The 16,559-nt window shown below is 43.6% G+C and overlaps 2 protein-coding genes across 2 annotated transcripts; both read left to right on the top strand.

Annotated features, from left to right (window-relative positions):
• The first annotated feature begins 10,147 nt into the window (after positions 1-10,147).
• Positions 10,148-10,780, top strand: LOC110290606 (keratin-associated protein 5-1-like). The gene has a single exon (XM_021157180.1). It carries the CDS (start codon positions 10,148-10,150, stop codon positions 10,778-10,780), a length of 633 nt encoding a protein of 210 aa, XP_021012839.1.
• A 2,373-nt stretch (positions 10,781-13,153) lies between these two features.
• Crct1 (cysteine rich C-terminal 1) lies at positions 13,154-14,665 on the top strand. Its single transcript, XM_021157205.1, has 2 exons — positions 13,154-13,224; positions 14,017-14,665. The coding sequence occupies exon 2, from the start codon at positions 14,039-14,041 to the stop codon at positions 14,345-14,347; it is 309 nt and encodes a 102-aa protein (XP_021012864.1). The 5' UTR covers positions 13,154-13,224; positions 14,017-14,038; the 3' UTR covers positions 14,348-14,665.
• Positions 14,666-16,559: the final 1,894 nt, after the last annotated feature.

Genomic DNA, 16,559 nt, shown 5'->3' with positions numbered 1-16,559 from the left:
TGTCTCACCTGACAGTCTGGTTCCTGGAGGCCTGCAGAACCAGCTAGGGAGACCAAAGTACTCACTCATTCCCCAGCCACCAGAGGAGTCTATCAAGGCTGGGTCACAAAAATTAGCTGTCAGATATATTATTGCTATTTTGTGACCAGGACTGTTTGTGCTTAGTACTGTCTTCTAGATCAGCAAAGTCCAGAAGTATTGATGCTCATGTCTTACCTGTCAGTCCCCTCTAGTAGATGATTTGCTACTCTCTGGCCTCTAGAACCAAGGATGTCACATAAAGCTTCAGATTATGTGAGTAACAATACCATTCACAAGTTGATTATCACATCATTACTTGTTGGTTGTGTTTCTGTCATTATTATTAGCTTATATTTTCATAATACTTTATGGTTCACCAAGTGCATTGAAGCCATTTGATTAGATAGCATATGATAATCATTCATTTTGTTGATAAAAATTGAGGTTCAAAGGAGGAATGAACGATGTTCAGTGTTGTAATGTTGATAGGGTAGAGTTAAGACTCAAGGGTAGGTTTCTCTTTTTCCTATTTAATTTTATTTAACTGCATTTATTCCATTAAACTGTTTCAACCTTAAAGATGAGTAGCTCCAAACTGGTCCTCATTTTTTACTCTCCTGACAGAATCCATTCAGTCTCCTGCATCCTGGCTCCCAATGAGAAACAGCACCTTGGTAACTGAGGGACAAAGTACTTTTGAGGTGATATTTTGGAGACAAGGCCCATCTGTAGTCTCAGGGGTGAATATAGGAAGAGATATTCATGGAAAGTCCAAAAAAGGATCGGAGCTTGAAGACACGGCAACAAAAGGTTTTAGGGCACTGGTTATGTACCACAAAGGGTGCCTACAGAATGACATTTTCTGACTCAACAGACTTTCTGCTCAAGTAAATGAGCTTTTGTGTCCAAGAGTCCCAAGGTTGGTATGATGTAGCAGAGGTCTGAGAAGTTAGCTTATGCATCAAGCACAGGCTGCAGAGTGGCCAAGCAGGCTGATACTTCTCTCTAGCCAACTTGATCTCAGCTAGTTCAAGTACAGTAGCCGACTTAACTTCCTTTCTCCTTTCTTTCATTCTGTTCCACTTCCTTCTTACTGCAAATATTTACCCAGCTTCTACAATGTTACAAGTGTCACCTGGGATTTATTAATACATCATAAATCTAAAACTGTCAGATCTATTTGGTACCTGAAGTTTGGTCCAGGGTCTAAGCTCTGTCTGTAACAGAAGACTATGATCACTAGGACGTTACAGTGTATGTTAGGAACTGACAGACAACCAGAAAGCTCATCCAAAGGGATTTCACAGAATAACCTCCTTAGAATAGTAGTGATTAAATCATCAAATTGGAGACCCATTTTCTCTTCACTTAAGGCAGCTGTCTCGTGTGTGTGTGTGTGTGTGTGTGTGTGTGTGTGTATGTGTGGCAGGTGGGGTGTAGGATGGGGGAGAGGATTCAGCAGACAAAAATCAATCAGGTTTTCATCTTTTCATAAGACTTCCCCAAGTCTTCCTGGCACTCAGTGGGTTGAATGAACTCCTTTGAACACTACAAGGTTCCACTTACTCACCATTAGACTCCCTCAATCCTGATGTGGTCATGGAGGTAGGCACTTAAGATAGTACCAGTGGAAAAGATATGTTGTGGCTAGAACACCTGTCCTGACTTCTTACAACAATCTCTGGATAAGAAGAGATATCCTGGATACCTGATAGACTCCAGGTGATCTGAGAAATCTAATAATAGCTCAAGCAGGGCCTGATATCACCTAATTTACCTAGGAATTCAAACACCCAGTGTTTGCCAAGCATCCCTAGGTGACCAAGGCAACATGCTGAGGAGAAGTGACTTCAGTCACAATTTCCAATTGAATCAGACTGAGTCAAGGTCAGAACCTGCTGTGCCACAGCCACACTGGCCCTGTGGGCCCTCCTCCCTCTGTGACAATGACTGCAAGCTCTCATTCTTCCACTGGTTCTTTCTTCATCCAAGAACTATTTGCTGAATGCTATGAGCTGTGTCTGGCCTTGAGGATACTGTGATGAATAAGCTGAGGCACCTGTTCTTAGGGAAGCTGGGGTCAGACTTTCAGAAGGTCTCCTTGGAGTTTTAATGATGTCCTGAGCCACGTGGAAGTAACAACCCTACCACGCTGAGCTGGGCAGACTCTGAGTTCATCAAGAAAAACTGGCAAGCACAGAGCATAACAGTCATTTCTCTAAGTCTTACTCTGTAGCAGGAGTAGCTGGGGTCTGTCTGCGCAGGTTTCCTAGACACAGTCCTTGGTAGAACCTGAAAATCACATTAAGAAAGCAAGGCTATTCCTAAGGGGCAGGTACATCTGGGCACTTTCAGCGATGGTCATGCCACAGAATTTAGATGGTGCAGGGAACATAAAGGTAGATGGTTCTTAGAAGATGTTAAGTTATTAAGAAGTTGGGTACTTTTGGGGGGGATTTGATTTTTATTTTCCTTTGGGAATAGCATGGAAGTTATTAAAGTTCTAAGTAGCTCAGACTCTTTATCTTTTAGAAAGATGGGAAGAATCTGTAGAAAAGAGGGAATGGGGCTGAAAGGAAGAAATCCATGTGTATCATCAGATGTGAAGGTGGTGGACAAGGAGAAGGCAAGATGGCTCCTAACCCATGTTGGAATCATTTGTTGATAGAGTTGAGGCAACTTTTAGGGAGGCACTGGTAGTATTATACACAACGATTGCTGTGAGCAGTTTGCCCTAACCACAGCATGCCTTTTCCAATGTCATTCTTTTAACTGCCTACCATATTGACCATATTAGAACTGAGGAAGCCTGAGGGTGTGGCATGAAGTTGGAGCCTTTCAGTGCTTAACAGCATGCCCACTCAACCCAGCCGAGAGTCAGTGGAATGGTTGATGTCATGAGAGGGTAGGGTAAAGGATGGGGATCTGGGAGGAGAGAGTAGATAGTCACATGGTAGCAAGGGGAAGCAGTAGGAAGACATTAAAGGTAGCAAGAGGATTTGTGAATACTGAGGCAAGTGCTTGCGTGAGTGTGTGTGTGTGTGTGTGTGTGTGCACAGAACAGAGTCAGTTCTAAGATAAATCTGCTGGATTTTGATGGAAAGGATTGTCACCACGGCAGCAGGAAATTCTTGGTCATTTCATCATTAACACAGAGCCTTCAGGCATCTGTGAAATTGTCCAGATGCCTGAAACATGACTCAGCCACACTTTGCTTGTGCTTCAGAGGCAGAAGCATGGCTGATCAGGCCAGGGAAGTCTTGGCATGGCAGGACAGGTTTAGCCTTGAGCTGGAGTGAGCATGGTGGGCGTGAGCATCCAACGTCAAGGAAAAGAGGTGAAGAAAGAGCAGCTCCAACTGCAATTATAAGTCCCGGTGCTAGAATCTATGGGTATTTTTCTGTGTCAAGCAAAAGTTACTTTGGTTCACTGTTTGAAATCAACACTCTCCATTACTTGAAATAGGAGCACAATGGAAAAGCTACTTGTCCCTCATATTCCATCTGTTTTTTTTCTAGCCTTCTTCCTTCTTCTTTTCCTTTCTTTCTTCCCTCTTTCTCTTCCTCCCCTTTACTGAGTCTGCACTGTGCTCTGGAGCTAGGCTTCAGATGTACAAAGTCAAATTAAATATCTTTAACTTTTGGAGTGTAAGCATAGTCAATTGAGCTTTAAGGTCTCCAAGGGGAAGATGATTTTGCATGGGTTGACGTCTACAGCTAACTTTTCTCACTATTGGAGCCAGCACTTTAACTAAATTAATAAGTCCCTGGTATTATCTGGCCACGACTTGACATACAAAGAGTTGAAAACAATATTCTTAGTCCCCATTTGGAGCTCAGGGCCAGGCTATGCAAGTTATCCTGACAGTGGTACCAACCCTGCTTTTCTTGGTCCTCCCACCTCACCCTCAAGGCTTTCTTTCTGCAGCATGGTTGCCCTCAGCAGGTGTTCTCAGAGTATGGCTGTATTTTAGCTCTGTATTCTGGGTACTCAACAGAAGGGCAACACACTAGAGGTCAGATAGGCAGGGAGAGGGGTCTGAGCCTCAGAGACATGATGGTGGGGTAACAACTCCATCCTTGCATGTCCAGTGACAAGCATGTTGCCTGGTGCTAAAAGAAACTCAAAACAAAAATGAAGTAGAATCCAAAATGGTGGGAACTTTTCTAACATTTTTGGTCTGGATAGCATCTCTACGGTAAGTTAAATATTAAGTGAAGAAAATTACTAACAAATCAACTAATCAAATAAATAAAGCAAGATTAGAAAATACATGTACAGAAAAATAAATAAATAAATAAATAAATAAATAAATAATTGTCATTTCCCACTCAGAAATAATTGCTGTTGGCATGTTGATGTAGCTCCACATAGTACAAATGTATTTATATACTATATTAACTTATCTAAAGCCTAAAATAAATATAGCCACTGTACTACTTACATATTATAACTCCCTCTATATACTACTTGTCTAATTCACTTTGCCTGGGTTTTGTTCCCTACTCAGTCTGATCCTATTACAGTTCTGTGGGAACTCCATTGGGATGTTGACTGTTAGGATACCTAGTGGATGATGGTGGATCGAGAGTATCATCCTGCCTCTTCACTGTCTACCCAAACCCTGGGATTTCTGTGGGTTCTCAGTGTGAGTTGAGACAATTATATATTTTTTAAAACTATCTTTGCCAGAAGAGTTCCTCTAGCAGTGACAAATAAGGACAGACAGCTTTGTGCAATTGTGAGAGTCAGCTGAGTTCCCCAGAGGAAGTGTCACCTGCTGGACAGTAGAGTCTTTGCAGCTGCCTTGGAGTGCTTGGTCCTGTGCAGCTGGCCCCTCCCCACTGCACCTGAGCATGCCACTTCATCCCCAGCTGGAAAAACAAGATGCCTCTGTGCATGAGCTCCTGGGAGCCTCACTGGCTATTTTTACTCTTTCCCAGTGCCTACCCAATATATTTATTTATTCTCCAAGAGAAGGGATCCTCCTTTCTCCAGTTACTCATCCTAGAGGATCCTGGAGCATTCCTGCCTCAGGCTCCAGCTGTGAAAATGTTCCTCATGATGGAGATATCATCACAGCTGACTATGAGCATCTGAAAGATCAAGGACCAGCTCAGACATTGCCAGTCTGACCTGGAGTGGCTCAGTCCCAGAAATAGGGTTTTCTCAGGAAGCACTCATGCATACGCTTTGTCTCCAAGTAGCCATGACTCAGCCTCGAGTGTTCCTGCTTTTGTCTATGTCTTTAATATTCTATTACTGGAGACAGCAGTGTCTAAGAAGGAAGAACACGGAGTTTGCAGATTCATAGTAGAAGTTCTAGAAGCTTTCCCCCAGCACACCCTTTAGTTGTAGGAAGAGGAAAGCTGTTAGTGTTTTTTAGCTTCCGGAGGTAACCCACACCCTTGGGCCTATGGACCCTTCCTCTATTTTTAAAATGCCTCATGCCAACATGAGCTCCCCTGGTCATATGTTCTTTCTCTGACTCTTATCCTTTTGCCTGCTTCTTAGAGGAACTCTCATGATGACATTAGGCCCACCTCTGTAATCCAAGAAGGTTTTCCCATCTCAAGACCCTTAACATTAGTCAAACATGCCAAGTCTGTTTTGCTGTATAAGGTAAAACATTCACAAGTCTGGGGGTGGGTATCACTGACTACCAGAGATTACACCAAGGGAATCATGAGTACTGAAAATAGCACAAACAAGCCAGGCTGTGGTGGCCTATGCCTTTAATCCCAGAATTTGGAAGTCAGAGTCTGGTGGATCTCTTTGAGTTCAAGGCTTTCCTGGTCTACAGAGTGAGGTCCAGGATCACTGTAGCTTCACAGAGAAACCCTGTCCAAAAAAGATGTGTGTGTGTGTGTGTGTGTGTGTGTGTGTGTGTGTGTGTGTGATATCTTTAAATGTTAAATCCTGGATCAGCATGTGGAGTGTGAGAATAAAACTACTCCAAGCTCTGCTCCCTAGGATCAGATTCCAGAGCAGGATTGGCAGAAAGGAACAGAGAAAGGGAAGCCACAGGACAGGGTTTCAAGAACAACCCTCTGGATCTGCCCAGGAATGGAAGTGTTCATATGATGTGATGGGGTTGTCTAGTTTTGTTCACCATCAAAGTCTGAGGTCTTTTTGCAACCTCATCCTCAGATGTCCAGATTGCACTTCCACTTCTTCCAGGAGTTTTCCTACAGGAAGATTTACGTGTCAGGCCCATATTTGAATCTCATTGATGTTGTTAGTGTCTGTGAGTAAGATGCAGTGATAAGTCAGGTTTAAGCAAAGCTGAACTTTTGGGCCACAGAAGAGGTATCACTGTGGTGCTGCCCCAGGAAGGCTCCTTGGGTCCTGCCAGATAGCCCCTCCCTGGTGATGTCTGACAATCCTTTTCATACAGAGACTTCATTCGTAGTTATTGAGGAGAGGAGAGGTAAAAATGACTTTTCAAGAATTGTGATTCCGGCCACGATTCACCAGAGTCATTATGATTTTCACTCCAACTCCAGTTATTCAATTTTCATGGCAATAGCCATGCTTAGTAGGCAAATTCTAGGCATCCCCAGGGATTAGTCCTAGATTTCCTGTGAATCCCACTTTGCCTCCCTTCCTACCATGTTCAAGTCTCTTACATATAAGGAAAATTATCTTCATCAACCTATGTACTTCCTATAATATACCTAAAATTACATCTATATTGCTTAAAATACCATGTAGAGTGTAAATGCTGTATATATCATGCTGAATTGATTCAGGAATGGTGATTCAAAGGAAATGTCTCTACACATTCTATGCAAATATATCCTTTTCCTCAGACATGTCTAAACTTCAGATATAGAGCCTACACATTTAGAGGATGGCCATGTATATAGTGACTCTTGTTAGGAAAAAAATCACACAAAGAAATTAAATTCATCTAAGGGGCAGAATGCTGTGATGGAGAGAAGGTTGATGAGGGTTTGAAGTCCAACTCCATCTCTAACTTTGTGTGAGTCAGCAGAAGTCTCTTTCCATCTCCCAGTTTCAGTTTTCTTGTCTAAAAGGGAGGTATTTGATCTAAACCAATGATTGTCTGTCCTAATTTGCATTAGAACCACCCAGTGACCTCTTGGAGAATGCTGTGGCCTCTAGGGTTGTCAGCATTCTACCTAGATATTCTATCATTCCATAAATTGTATGGAAGTTGCTAAAAGAAACTTTAGTCCAGATTTTTTTGGAGGTATCTGTCCTCTTTTCCAAATGGCAAGTCCAACCTGATGAAGACATGAAAATTGAGCCTCTACTGCTTACAAAGCAACAAGTTAGATCTAGAAGAGATTTCTAAACTCAAAGGCCTTACCTGTGTGATCACACGGGCAGATGCACATCTAAATAATTGTAAGCAGATGGGCATTGCTCCATTTATACTTCATCATGCTCATGTATTAAACAAATGATTCCTTTAGCATCTATTGAGATTCTTTTTCTAGAAAATTGAGTCATGTTCTCTCATAGCAAGAGAGGTTGGTTCTGACTGAGATCTAGCAACTGGAACAGCATATCTGCTTCCCCGCCAGTAGTCTCTAAGCCCAAACTCTTCCCTGTGTTATGAACTTCAGAGGTAGAATGGTGTCAGGTATCACTTTTAAAAATATTTATCAAGTACTTCATATATATTAGGCATTATTCTAAGGGGTTTATGAATGTTAGTCACTCTATAAATGACCCTGAGAGATAAATGCTATCTATTTCTTCATTTTGAAAATGAGGATAATGAGGGAGAGGGTTAAAATTATAATTTGTTCAAGGTAACAATGCTGCTTAGTGAGGAGCTGAACTCAAACATGGAACTTGTTTTAGGAGTTAATGCCTCCTGCTACTGCTCCATGGGCAAGCTGTCTGTGAAGTGGTCATCTGGCTTTCATTCTTCAAATGGAGTACATGGAGAATGTTCCATTAAAATTTTAGTTGAAAAGTTAATAGGAAAACCCCTTACATAAATAGGATGAGGAAAATTACAAAGAGTCAATGCAAAATACAGATCACTAAAACTAATACATAGTAAAAATTAATGGGAGGAAAATAGTAAAATATTTGAGAATGGGATTACAAGTGACATTATTTTCATGAGAATGGTCTTTGTATACCCTCATTCACCAATGACACACAAATACTTTTAATCTTTTGTTATCAGAGAACACATGTGACATCAGAGCTGTTGTGTTATATGCTAGGCATTATTCCAAGAGCTTAATGATGATTAGCTCAATCTGCAAATGGCCCTTTGAGATAAGCATTCTTTCTTCATCTCACATAGTTTTAGGATACACTTATAGATGAAATGGGATCTATAGTGATTTTGTTATCTTTACTTCTGAAATCCCATAGCTTTTCATACATTTTTGTTTTTCATTTGATACTTAAAAATATAAAGATTGTGTGCATTGATAGGTGTCATTTGGCACATCAGCACATTGATGCAGATTCTTTTTAAAGTTTCATTGTGTATTCATGGGTCTAGCTTTGTTTTGAGATCTTTATCCATATTGCCTTACTTAGGGAGCTAGGGACTGTTATTAGTTCGATTTTACAGAGACAATTAAGCAAGTTGCTTGAGAATGTTTGGGTGGAGAGAGCAAAGCTGGAAACTGGTCCTGGAATGTGGGTTATGACTGTGCATGGTGCTTCCCACTACAGCCCATTCACCCAGGAATGGACCCCAGACCCTGCTGCTCTCCCCATCTCCAGTTCTTTCCCTGTACCTTTCATTATGAACTGTTTACTTACTGACAGCTCTCCCAGCTCAAACAATGTTGGTGACTTCCCAGGGGATTTAATCTACCCGTGGAGCATTCTTTGTAGGGAAAATACGTTTTGTCTTCCATCATAGGTGCATAAAAACAACCCCCTTTCCCAGCATTGGAAGAAAAATCTCTATCTTAGGTCACCTATGGAAGAAAGATCTCTTGGCCTTCTCCTTTGGGATGGTTGTTACAGCTGAAGTTCCACTTCTGGCAACCTCAGCTGAATTCTCTCCTCTCATTTTACCCTCTATACACACATGGTCCCTCTACATTTGGCCAGCCAGAGGTCTACTCTTTAGGATCATATGTAGAAATAGGGCCTTCAATGATTTCTGCCTACTTGGAGGAATTTATCAATGTCAAATGTTCATGGACTTTTTTGGCATGTCAGACAAGAAGACAAGAAGAGAATCCCAACCACCTCTATCATCTTCATTAGACCTACCTGAAACAGCATCAATAGAATATCCAACATTCTTGGTCAAGGTTATGCCACCATCATTGGCTTGGACAGGGTTTTATTTTGGGTTCTTGTCCATATTCTAAAAGGACCATTTAATTTTCTCTACTTTCTATTCTGAAGAAGAAACAGATGTTATCTTTACCCTCTGAGCTCTATAATTGAATTGGCTCATCTCAGGAAATAGGGAGCATAGCAGAGCTGTTTAGGAGACTGACAGACAAGAACTGTATGTAATATGCAATGTTCTATCACCATCCTACAGGCTTGCAATTCTCAGAGGCTTTTCTGTGCATTAATACCTCAGATGCTTATAGAGGGAGGAATTAGATCTTTGGGATGTAAAGGGATGGAGTCATACATACCCCTCATGAAAGATGTTATCAGTATCCCACACATAGGGATCTCAGGTCAGAGCAGAACTGTATAAAAGGCAGATGATTCTCATAGCACCTCAATCCATTACTCGCTGAGTGATCTACTCCAGTGCCTGAGGCAGGTAGATCATCTCCCAGACCAGAGAGACTCTGATGCTGGTTTTCTGGGCAGAAAGGGGCTTTGGTTGAAACTGAGGGTAATCTTGAAGATGAACAAGGGGAAAAGAGGGTTAGGAGGGAAGGGTTTCTCTGCAAGTGAAAGGTAGTGGAAGATTGTACTAGTATCTTTTTGACCTTACAGTGAACTTATTTGGAAGGAAGAAGTGCCTATACTGGGATCATTTGTACTTTTTATTCTTGAAATAAATTTAAGAGATTGGGTTTTCAAACTTCTAACTATTTTAGAGATAAGATATTGGAAATTCATAGTTCAGTCTTCAAAGCAACATTTGAGCTGTTGACCTTATATTTTTTGCATTATTTTTCACTTTTATCCAGTTCCTTTGGAGATGTCCTGTCAGCAGAGCCAGCAACAGTGCCAGCCCCCTCCCAAATGCAAGACCCCAAAGTGCCCTCCGACTTCTTCCTGCTGTAGCCTGGGTTCTGGGGGCTGCTGTGGTTCCAGCTCCGGGGGCTGCTGCAGCTCTGGATCTGGTGGCTGCTGTCTGAGCCACCACAAGCCCCGATTCTCTCTCCGTCGCCGACGTCACAGCTCTGGATGCTGTAGCAGCGGTGGCAGCAGTTGCTGTGGCAGCAGCAGCGGTGGCAGCAGTTGCTGTGGCAGCAGCAGCGGTGGCAGCAGTTGCTGTGGCAGCAGCAGCGGTGGCAGCAGTTGCTGTGGCAGCAGTGGTGGCAGCAGCGGTGGCAGCAGTTGCTGTNGCAGCAGCGGTGGCAGCAGTTGCTGTGGCAGCAGCAGCGGTGGCAGCAGTTGCTGTGGCAGCAGTGGTGGCAGCAGCGGTGGCAGCAGTTGCTGTGGCAGCAGCAGTGGTGGCAGCAGTTGCTGTGGCAGCAGTAGTGGCAGCAGCAGTGGCAGCAGCAGCTGCTGTGGTAGCAGTGGGGGCAGCAGTGGTGACAGCAGCAGTGGCAGCAACAGCCATCAGCAGTCTGGGGGCTCTAGCTGCTGCTCTGGAGGTTGCTGCTGACCTGGTCACAAAGAACATGGAAAGCAGCATTGACTGAAGACCTGCCAGCCTAGGGTCTCCTCTTCTCTGGTTTTTCCCGCAGAAATCCTTAGAACTCTCTGTATGTCCTCTTCATCTTCCTAAAGCTCATCTACCACGAGGTCTTCAGGTCCCAGCTCTGAGATGCATTGGCTTTGCTTTTTTTCTCTGACACAACTAATTGAGAATGAGATATTGAAAAATCAGCTTTGAAAAATCTTTTTCTGGGCAATAAAAAAGCTTTTGATTCCTGACACCATGGCCTTCCAATGTACTTTTGTTTCCCTCTTTCAATTCCCTCCCTCCACACCAAGTCATAGTCCCTTTCGTTATCTAAAGCGCACATTTTGGCACTGAATCCACTTAAAACTTAGTACTCTGAGGCCTATGCCCCTTATACCAACTTGTACAGGGGGGACCAGGGATAGGTTGAGATGACAAGCAGTACTCAGAAAAGCTCCATTATGGGAGGGTGACACTCAAAAGGGACCCACGATTTGAAAAAGTTTATCTCTTAATCACGGAGAAAAAGATTGTCTGGAGTGCACATTGTGGGCTCTCGTGAGTAGAAACACTGTGGTCTGATTATTGCCAGCCAGGGGAGCTGAGTGCAGAGCATTTCTAGAGAAGTAAGCTGAGGAGACAGCTGTGAAATGCTGGGAGTCCACTATTCTTGGAACCCTAGAATTTTAGGTTTGGGTTTGAATACAGAATAAAGAAACCATCTCAGTCAAAGATTACCCCCACCTGGTGTTAGTGGTGGTGGTGCGTGTGTGCACACGTGTGTGTGTGTGTGTGTGTGTGTGTGTGTGTGTGTGTGTGTGTGATGGAGTCAAGGGTACTTAAGTCACCGAGTTTGGATGTTCATGTAATATTCCTTTAGGATTGGCATGGCTTCCTCAGGAGATACTAAAAATATTTATGATAGAATAGATAATTGCAAGTCTGCCTTTGTATACAAGATAAGCAGTTATCCCCTCAGTTGGTAATAGTTAACAGTGATGCATAAAGTTGGGGTAAGGAGTCCATACAGTGAGTATCTACTTGACCTATTGATTCCTATCACCCTGGCTTTCGTCACCTTTTGCATAATTTTCCAGAGGAGAACCCACATCTAACTTAGTACTTCATTACTTCCTTCTTTTTTCTAACATTGATCTCTCTTCTTGGAATGTCTTACCTCTTCTTTGCCAGGTGCTCTGGTTCAGTAAGCAACCTGTTAATCAGGCTCTAAAGCCATGGTAAATGAAATGGGTATCTTCTATGACTTGTCTTTCCTTGTCCGTTTCCTCATGCCACACCCAGCAGTGCACCCCAAAACCTATCTCACTCTTAATCCCCGAATTCTTAGTCTTAGATTCTCTTATGTCTCATACTCATGGTTGGTGTGACCAGGTAGTTCCAATGACTGAATCAGAGGCAGTTGACCTCCAAAGTTTCCTCCAGTTTTATAAATCAGCTAATTGAAACGCAGCAATTACCATGGGAACTTTCGGGCCGTTCTCGCTTTTATTTTCCTCCTCTTTCTTCTTTGCTCTTTTATTTTATCCTTTTCATTTTGTTTTGTTTTATTTTGTCTTTTTCCTATTTGTCAGTAGTTCTAGGGACAAGCTATCCTTAAGGAGATGATATCAGAAACAGGAGCTCCATAGGCTAGCCAGCTTACTATTTTCCAATAGGCCTATACTCCTCAACCATTTTTGTCTGCGATCCATCAGGGTTACATTATGGGAATATAGTAAAGTGACTTCTTTTGGTATTATTGGTCCCTTAACCTTGCCTGCACTATTCCTCCTGTTAATAGTGACAGGAAGAAACCACCATCTTGATTTCCATCCCCACCATCATCTTCCTTCAGTGCTCTCTAGAAGCATCTATTAAAACCCAGAGGGTTCATCACATAGCCTGCAGCCTGCTATGAAAGACAAGAACCAAGGGCCATAGAGATGCGAATAAGACAATAAATGATAAGGAGATAGCTATACATAAATAAGTGTGAGAAAGTGGAACAGTGCACGTGTTCTCCTCTCCTCCTGCTGTGTGTGTGTATACAGTGTTTAAGAGAGAACCCCAGACCTCTCCTCATTTGACCCCCCCCCCCCCAGGCCTTCTCTGAGCACACATACAGCCCTCCCAGCTATGAACAGTGTCCGGTTTGAAAAGTAAACACACCACAGCAATCCTGGCACCTCTGTGAAGTGACTTGGTTGTCCACGTGCACCACCTACAGTGCTATCTGAGTGATGAATGCCTCTGGGATGTAAGTGTCAGCTGAGCATGTCTGTTGAGAAATGGGCTCCTCCCAAGGACATGGACTTGGAATCTTATAAAAGCTTCTCTGGCCATACACTGTTCAGTCTTCTGCCTAGCAGGTGTCAAGTTCCAGTTGGAGAACTGAGTGAGTCTTCCTGTGGAGCCAAGGTCTAGTAAGTATCTAAGCGGGAGTCTGGGGGAGGAAGCTGGGAAGAATGGAAGACAGAAAGGAGGAAGTAGGATGCAGCCAGAATGTAGCTGTTGGAATCGGGCTTCCAGTGAATTGGGCTTCCAGTGGAATCGGGCTTCCAGCCTTTTGTGTTGCCTATGAAGATGCAAAGGCTTGGCATGGCGCTGACCTTTGAAAGGTTTTCCAGTCTTGTAAAGAGCTTTGAGTAACCCAGGTCTTTAGGTTCCCTGGTTAAGTTATTCCTATTCTCTGCCTTTTCCTTATAATGTGGAGGACAGGCAAGAAAGAAGGCGCAGAACACGCTTTTGTGTTTTCGAATTCTCTATACCCAAGACAGAGGGACACAGGCAATATTTGTGTGTTTCCTGACCGATGTGATGCTTATACAATATTAACTGAGATTACCACTTGAAAGGGCTGTGTGGTCAAAGTACAGTTCGGAAAAGGCTGAAGCCAAGTGATTTTTGATTGAGTCATATAGATGAATTGCAGCCGTATGCTCTTTATTTTCCATAGATGGAAAATGTTGGATGGTCCTTACGTCAGTCAGGGAGACTGCACTGATCCCTTTCAAATTCTGTTTCCTGCTTTGTGCCTCCGCCACTGGAAGCTCCTGTTTGAGTTTGTTTCTTTGTTTCCCATCTTTCTCTTTCTTTCTTGTATCCCTCTTGTCCCAAAGCCAGACAGACTTTTCTCCAAGGCAAACACTTAAAGTTCTGTGTTTCATTATAGGGAAGAAAAGGCGGGGTCTTAAAAAAGATTGTTTTTCTTTCAGATTCATCTTGACAAACGCCGAGATGTCTCAACAGGGCGCCAAAGGCTTTTCCAAAGGGTCTTCCCAGAGTTCTGCCCCCTGCCCCGCCCCGACTCCTGCCCCCTCGTCCTCCTCCTCCTCTTGCTGTGGTGGAGGCTGCTGCAGAGGCTGCGGGGGCGGCTGCGGTGGTGACTCCGGCTGCTGTGGCTCCAGTTCCACCGGCTGCTGCTGCTTTCCCAGGAGACGCCGCCGGCAGCGCTCTGGCGGCTGCGGCTGCTGCTGCGGAGGAAGCCAAAGGTCTCAACGCTCCTGCAACAATCAGAGTTCAGGCTGCTGCTCCGGTGGCTGCTGAAAGCCTACAGAGCTTCTCCGGAACAACTGGCATCGCACAGCGTCCTCTTTGCTGCTCTCACCCAGTCCTCCATAGTAGTAACAGGAAGGACTGGCCTAGGCGTTTGGTTCCCCTTAAGCTAACTGCACTTTGATGTTCAGAAACTTCACCCTGTTCTTAGACCTGTCCTCTAATGTTGATTTTCCTCCCAGGGGATACAAGTCAGGGGTGGGACCTCAGATCACGCTATGGGCAGGAGGTTGTGCACAGCAGTGTTCAAAACAGGCCTACTGATTTGATTGTCGCCTGGAGACATACTAATAAAGCTTCTACCTCCTATGAACGCTTCTTTTCCTATTTATTCCTCCATCCGTGCCTTCATTTTTCTTATTTCATACTACCTACCCCCCAAAGCCTCATGCCTGAAGGAGAACAAACACATCAACTCTCTGTTCTCAGGATTTGGGGTAGGCAGTCTCATCTACTTTGTGTAATGACTCACTGTGGTGGCTGCTGCTGCGTCCATTTTACAGAAGGGAAACTAACGTTAAGCTTAGAGTCACTTCTATATGCCTGCAAGATGGAGATGATGGCAAGATTCCGGAGATCATTTTGTTAATTGGTCTGCTTAGCTTGGTCTGCTCTAAGTGATCTGGAAACTCGGAGTTCCTCCTAGAGCAAGCCTCGCCCAGTCCCCAGGCCCAGACAACCGAGGGAGTCTGGTTTGAAATGGCAAGTTCGGGAATTTGAATTCAGTTCTGCTGAATGTTTTCTCTTCATTCCTCTTTTCTTTTCCTCCCTTCTTTTCTCTTCTCCCCCCCCCCTTTCCCTATCCTTTTCTCAGTTTTCTTTTTCTGGTGGAAAACAATTGACTTTTGCTTCCTGGATGAGAAAATTTTCTATGCTTACCAGGAGCCTGGAACTCACCGTCTTTTAGGTCTGATCTATGAAGCTGAGGCATGACCAGGAACCACAGGACCCCTCTGTTTGTGGCAGTTGGAACAAACTGTACTAGAACAGGAGTCTTTGTAAACATAGAGTTTACTGTTCAGGTTAGGTAAGACCTCTTAGCCTGATGTCTTTTAGCTTCAGAAGAGATTGTATAATAGTGGTAAAAAAAAATAATAGCACAAAACTAGCTAACATTTGTTTAATATTGATTTTGCTCCAGACACAAGGTATAGCACAGAATGTATGTATGTATATTCATTTAATTTTAATAATCTCAAGAATAGGTTTTGATTTCCCTAGTTTTAAAAGTGTGAGTGGATTGGGGTATCTGCAAAGTTTCACAGGCAGTGAGTGTCCTCTGATGGTGAATCACGGGGCTAAGACTTAAACTGAGATCTACAGGCATCGAAGTCCATGGAATCCACTCAGTGCCACTGAATCCACTCTACTGCAATCCTGGAAACCACCACTTCCTGAAAGAAGGGCCACTTGGGCTTCTATGGACACACCCAAGCTCTTAGAAAATTGCAGCTTGACTGCTTTGCATCAGTGATTGCTGAGCTCTGTGTGGCATCTGCCCAGCAGCCATCTGCTGAAGTATTTGTTCAGAGGCAAAGTAAGAAATGCACCACTGATTCATCCATGCTGTTTAAAGCTGAGACTAGATGACATCCTATGTTGGGGATGGTTGGAAGGACACTCAGTCCTACTCTGCCACTCACTTCGGGTTCTGAGTTCGGTGTTTCCATGCTTTAATTGCACTGTTTACAAATAGATGATCTCATTAAGGACCTGCCTCCTCCATACCAGTCAGTGACGTGTTGTGAAGCAACAGGCCTCATGACTTGTTGGACAGCAAGGCAGGAAGGGTGGGCTTGCCTGACTCAGAACATACTAGAATGGCAGTGTGAGGAACACAGAATGCAAGGACTTGGGAAAGAGAGATGGTAACTCATTATGAAATATGTGAGTCTCTAGAAATACATGTCTTTCACCATTGATAGATCAATTGGCCAGTTGTGAGGATGGCAGCCTCACTGGTTCCCTCTTATGAAATACAGACATGTGGGAGATATGCAAGAAAACATGGTTATGGATTCTTCCTTCCCAAGCAGCCCGAGGCTTCAGGTGTTTAAGATATCGTTCTAGTTATATAGGCAGTTGAACATTGTCTTCACTAAAAAAGAAACCTGGGATTCCAGCTGCTTGGCATACAGATTTGCTACTAATATCAGTCTTACACTGCGAACTTGGCACTCTTTCATTTACTGCTTAAAACACT

Source organism: Mus caroli, chromosome 3 (genome assembly GCF_900094665.2).
Source record: "Mus caroli chromosome 3, CAROLI_EIJ_v1.1, whole genome shotgun sequence".
Taxonomy (NCBI): Eukaryota; Metazoa; Chordata; class Mammalia; order Rodentia; family Muridae; genus Mus; species Mus caroli.
Note: the sequence above shows the minus strand (reverse complement) of the source record. Positions and strands in the feature narration are given on the sequence as shown.